This window comes from Vollenhovia emeryi, unplaced genomic scaffold (assembly GCF_000949405.1).
Source record: "Vollenhovia emeryi isolate VEMERY1.0 unplaced genomic scaffold, V.emery_V1.0 DF939267.1, whole genome shotgun sequence".
Lineage (NCBI taxonomy): Eukaryota > Metazoa > Arthropoda > Insecta > Hymenoptera > Formicidae > Vollenhovia > Vollenhovia emeryi.
In genome coordinates, this window is record NW_011967099.1 from 195,015 (window position 1) to 199,585 (window position 4,571).

The window sequence follows — 4,571 nt, forward strand, 5'->3', positions numbered from 1 at the left end:
AGTATTAAATAGCAAAACGGCGTGTCATAAGAATTTAAGCAGGCATTATGCCTTATTTCTTTATCACAATTTCAAACCACTAAAAATAGCAATTATTCTACTGTTGATACAGATCATCTTATACAATACTGCAAAGAAATTAAACAGTTGGAACGTACAAATATCTCTGGAGACGTACAATGTCTCGAGAGTATTGAAAATGACGACATCCATAGGATATCGTGTGCTGTCTGGGATGGATTTGAAATAGCCGCGTCATGGAGCCAAAATGGCGGACGATTGCGGTACTTTATATATCTATAGTGACTTTAGCCAATCACGAAAAACGGGGCCGTGACATCTCTCAGGCTTCTCTCTGGCCTTATACGTTCTCCATGCTCCTGACAAAGGATCGATCATCGTCTCGTCCATGCATGGGCAATTGGGCAGTCGAACGGTTCGCACGTCTTCCGACGGAAGATAAATTTTTGATCCTGCGGGATTGCATCATCCCGCGCGTGGCCCGGTTACCGGGCCATTGCATTGCTTAACTCATATTTAGCCTATTGGTTCGACGTGGCCGTGTGCTATAGTGTGGGGACTTATACATTGGAGGACAATTGATTCGACGTGGCCGTGTCGGCTCAGCGTTTGAGCCGGGAGCCATAGGATAGAAGAAGAAGAAGATGGTCCCTTCCATTTCGTCTAGAAAGAGTAGTGTAAGACCGTTGAAATAATAACAGCTTGTTTTCTTTACGTGAATCTAACTTTGACCACTGTTCGTGCCATCTGTAGGAAGTGATAATGACTGTGATTTTCCGGGAGGATATTCGACACTATATATTCTAACCATTCAATCTAATTATTAAAGATAATTTCGTAAATTATTGATTTGCTTATTTTTCAAAGACTACCCGTATTTTTCATTTTCCGTATCCTCCCACAATTTTCAGTGTTAAATGTTTGTTTTTATATAATTTCAGAGAATTATGGCACTTAAGTGTTGTGTGCCAGGGTGCACATCATCGTCCGGAATTCCTAGACGTCTAGGATGTCATGGGCTTCCGAAGGATGATGTTGTCGCAAAAGTCTGGTTAAGAATCATTAAACGTAATGATATGATTGGTAAGTTTTAAACCATTTTTCTATTGTAAATATATGTAAAATGTCTCTTATGATTGTCAGTTCTAGAATTTTCCGTATAAACAGAATCTTATAGAAAATACAATAAAAGAAGAAATGTATAATATAACATCTTACTGTCCATGTATATTTTAAATGTCGGGATTCGATTGCATCGGGAATATAATTTCGTTTTTCTTCATGTATTACTAAGTGTAATATATATAATTATACATATGTATGTAAAAATATATCTAATATGTTTGGCCTGACAGATGTCAGGTGCAGACAAAAGATTTTAAACAAAAAATATTAAACTTATTATTAAGCTATCAAAGTGATATCATTAAATAAACTTTGTATTATAAAAATGATTATTTTAAATGTTTGATAGTTATACGAATTTAATTACGAAATATTAAAATAAAGTTTTTTTGTTATAGGTGCACCCTGGTATAAACTAAATAAATTAAAGATTTGTGGAAAACATTTTCCAGAAAATATGGTGAACTCTTATAAGAGAAAACGACTAAAGAATAATGCAGTGCCAATTCTGTATTTGCCACAAGTAGATATTGTCCTGAATAGTGTTGATACTATTTCTAACGCAATAGACAATGCACATCTAAAGAATAATGCAGTGCCAATTCTGTATTTGCCACAAGTAGTTGTCCTGAATAGTGTTGCTACTATTTCTAATGCAATGTCTATAGACAATGCAGGAAATATTGATTATAATCTTGTTAATCAGTCCGTGCAAGAAGAAAATCAACCTATCAATGAAAATCAGTCTGTGCAAGAAGAAAATCAATCTACCAAAGAAAATCAGTCTGTGCAAGAAAAAAACCAATCACAAGTAGATATTGCCCTGAGTGGTGTTAATGATATTTATGTAAGAGACAATGGAGAATATGTTTTGGGGGTTTAAGAAAAGACGAGGAGGGTAAGGCTGGTATTACATTTGTCGTACGACAAAGTTTTTAAGCGTATTGATTGGCTGAAGGATAGTAAAATTCTCGAGTATCTAGAAACTTTCTATTCAGCGGCCAATCGACACGCTTGAAAAATTTGTCGTACGACAAATGTAATAGTACCCTAAGGGCAGCGAGGTTGTACTGGAACGAAATAAGAAAGAGAAGCAAGGAAGGAAAAGGTGAGTCAAGATGGGAGGAGGAGAGAAAGAAATTCTTTGAGGATAGAGGATAGAGGATGGAGGAAATTGAGAGAAGAAGAGATGAGGGAGACATTAGGGTTTGGAAAGTTAATCAATAGGGAAGAACAAAGAGAAGACAGATTAAAGATAATAGAAGAGTTAAGATACAACAGGTGGTATAAGGTAATTAAAGAGGAAGGAATTCCAGAATATTAAAAAAAGAATTAAGGGAAAGCAGATGGAGAAGGGTGATAAGGTTTAGGCTAGGAAATGAAGTAAAAGAGAATATGTATTTGGAGGAAAGAAAAAAATAGTAAAATAAAGTTTTTTTGTTATAGGTGCTCCAAAGAATACATTAATAAATTATGTATTTGTTGAATACATGTTCCAGAAGATATGGTGTTCTCTTATACGCCTAAACTACGCCTAAAGAATAATGCATTGCCAATTCTGTGTTTTGCCACAAGTAGATATTGCCCTGAATAGTGTTTAATACTGGGTGCTTTTCAACAATGGAACACTGTGTAACACAGTATTACACAGTGAGTAATTCTTTCACGTAACTTATCTAAATAAGTGGTACCAAATAAACTAAATAAGTAGTACCAAATGTAAGAATATTGGTATTGTGGAGAGATGAGTCCTCAGCTTTTTAGCTGTGTACGATTGTGTTGACTTGTGTTGTAGTTGGAAAGCACCGGATCGCACACTGTGTTACACAGTGTCGCTTGTGTACATTGTTGGAAAGCACCCCATATTTCTAATGCAATAAACAATGCAAAAAATATTGATAACAATCTTGATAATCAGCCCGTGCAAAAAGAAAATCAACCTACCGATGAAAATCAGCCTGTGCAAGAAGAAAATCAATCTACCAAAGAAAATCCGGCACAGCAAATCGTACACGTTAAATCAATTAATATGTCTGATAATCATCATCTACGTAATAAAACATGTGAAGATCGCACAAGAAAACTGATTAAAAAACAACATGGAACAAAAACAAGCTGTTGTGAAAACAAATGGAACAAAATTATGAAAGATTTACCTGCTGTACAGATTTGCTTTGAAATGTTAAGCTCTAACGTTAATTGCACACTACAGGTATGTTTAAATTTTTTTCTATTTAAAATTGTTTTGATTAATAAAATCTGATCAATAAAATCGAGCCAATAAGAGAATATATTGATTGTATAAAAATTAATCAGAGAAGCACAATCATTACCCCCTCCATGCTTCTCATAGTTAAACTGAAAAATCTGCAACATCTGAAATTTCTGAAAAAAATGAAAAAAATCCGGTGCTAAGACTCATGCCTTTTGGACTCTGATCGACGCCTTGGTGTTTCAGTTTCGCCCATAATTTGACCGCTGTTCAATCGTGCGCTGCAACTTGGTTCCTGATTACACCACAAAACAACAGCTCACTCCGTTCAACAAGTAAAACTCTGTTCAACAATTAAACTAAAAGTGGATGTCAAACTCCTCTGCTTTTTAGCTTAATATCAATGACGTAATATTGTAAGTTTTCAAAAAGAATTTTACTCTGTATTGACTATGCTTATAAATGTACATTTTTTATTAATGAGCAAACAAAACTCTATCGATTAAAAGACTAATGAATCAAATTGAACTAAAATTTTATTCGATAGAAACAAATCGACCTGTATAGAGGCCCTCCACCACCCCCGCCTCGTTTAATCGACGGTCCTCTTTTCTTTACAATTTGGTTTTTACATTTTTATTATTTATTTCATTTTTATTATAATTTTCTTTACAATACATACAATATTATAAAAGAAATAATGACAAAATTAAAAATATAACATCTGTACAATACCTATATTTCTCTCGACGTTATATATGAAATATTCGGTATACGTACAATAACACGAAATTCGTGTCCAGGCATGCCATATATATATTTGACGCATGCGCAAAAGTGCTAAAACAGACTAACTGTGCGAGCGAGAAGGTATCGTCTGTACCGTAATGTAATTCGCTCGATCTTCCTACTGAGTTAGCAATATAGGAGTACTATATATACATATATATATATATATATATATATATATATACAGGGTGTCAGATTTGATATGGACGACCCCAAAGATTATAGTAGATTGGGTTAAACTGAGAAGAAAAGTTATATAAAATTTTACAAAATCGTAATTATTATCGGCCTAATTCAGAAAAACGTCTGAGCCAATAAGGCCGGACTCGGCAGCATGCAAAATGGTGTGTTTGTTGACATCTCTGAAAAATCGATAGCGAGAGGTGGAGTCACGCATCGATCGATGAGAGACGGTGGCGAGCGG

The 4,571-nt window shown here is 34.7% G+C and overlaps 1 protein-coding gene across 5 annotated transcripts; it reads left to right on the forward strand.

Annotated features, from left to right (window-relative positions):
• Positions 1 to 360: 360 nt before the first annotated feature.
• LOC105559494 lies at positions 361 to 3,886 on the forward strand. 5 transcript variants are annotated; one of them, XM_012007830.1, is made up of 7 exons: positions 361 to 698; positions 963 to 1,104; positions 1,545 to 2,035; positions 2,177 to 2,437; positions 2,593 to 2,796; positions 2,942 to 3,358; positions 3,605 to 3,886. In XM_012007830.1, exons 1-3 carry the CDS (start codon positions 666 to 668, stop codon positions 2,027 to 2,029), a joined length of 660 nt encoding a protein of 219 aa, XP_011863220.1. In that variant the 5' UTR covers positions 361 to 665; the 3' UTR covers positions 2,030 to 2,035; positions 2,177 to 2,437; positions 2,593 to 2,796; positions 2,942 to 3,358; positions 3,605 to 3,886. The 5 variants fall into 5 exon arrangements, with proteins under 5 accessions (XP_011863220.1, XP_011863221.1, XP_011863219.1 ...); XM_012007831.1 differs by having other exon boundaries at positions 2,593 to 2,720; positions 3,065 to 3,358; XM_012007829.1 differs by having other exon boundaries at positions 2,593 to 3,358.
• Positions 3,887 to 4,571: the final 685 nt, after the last annotated feature.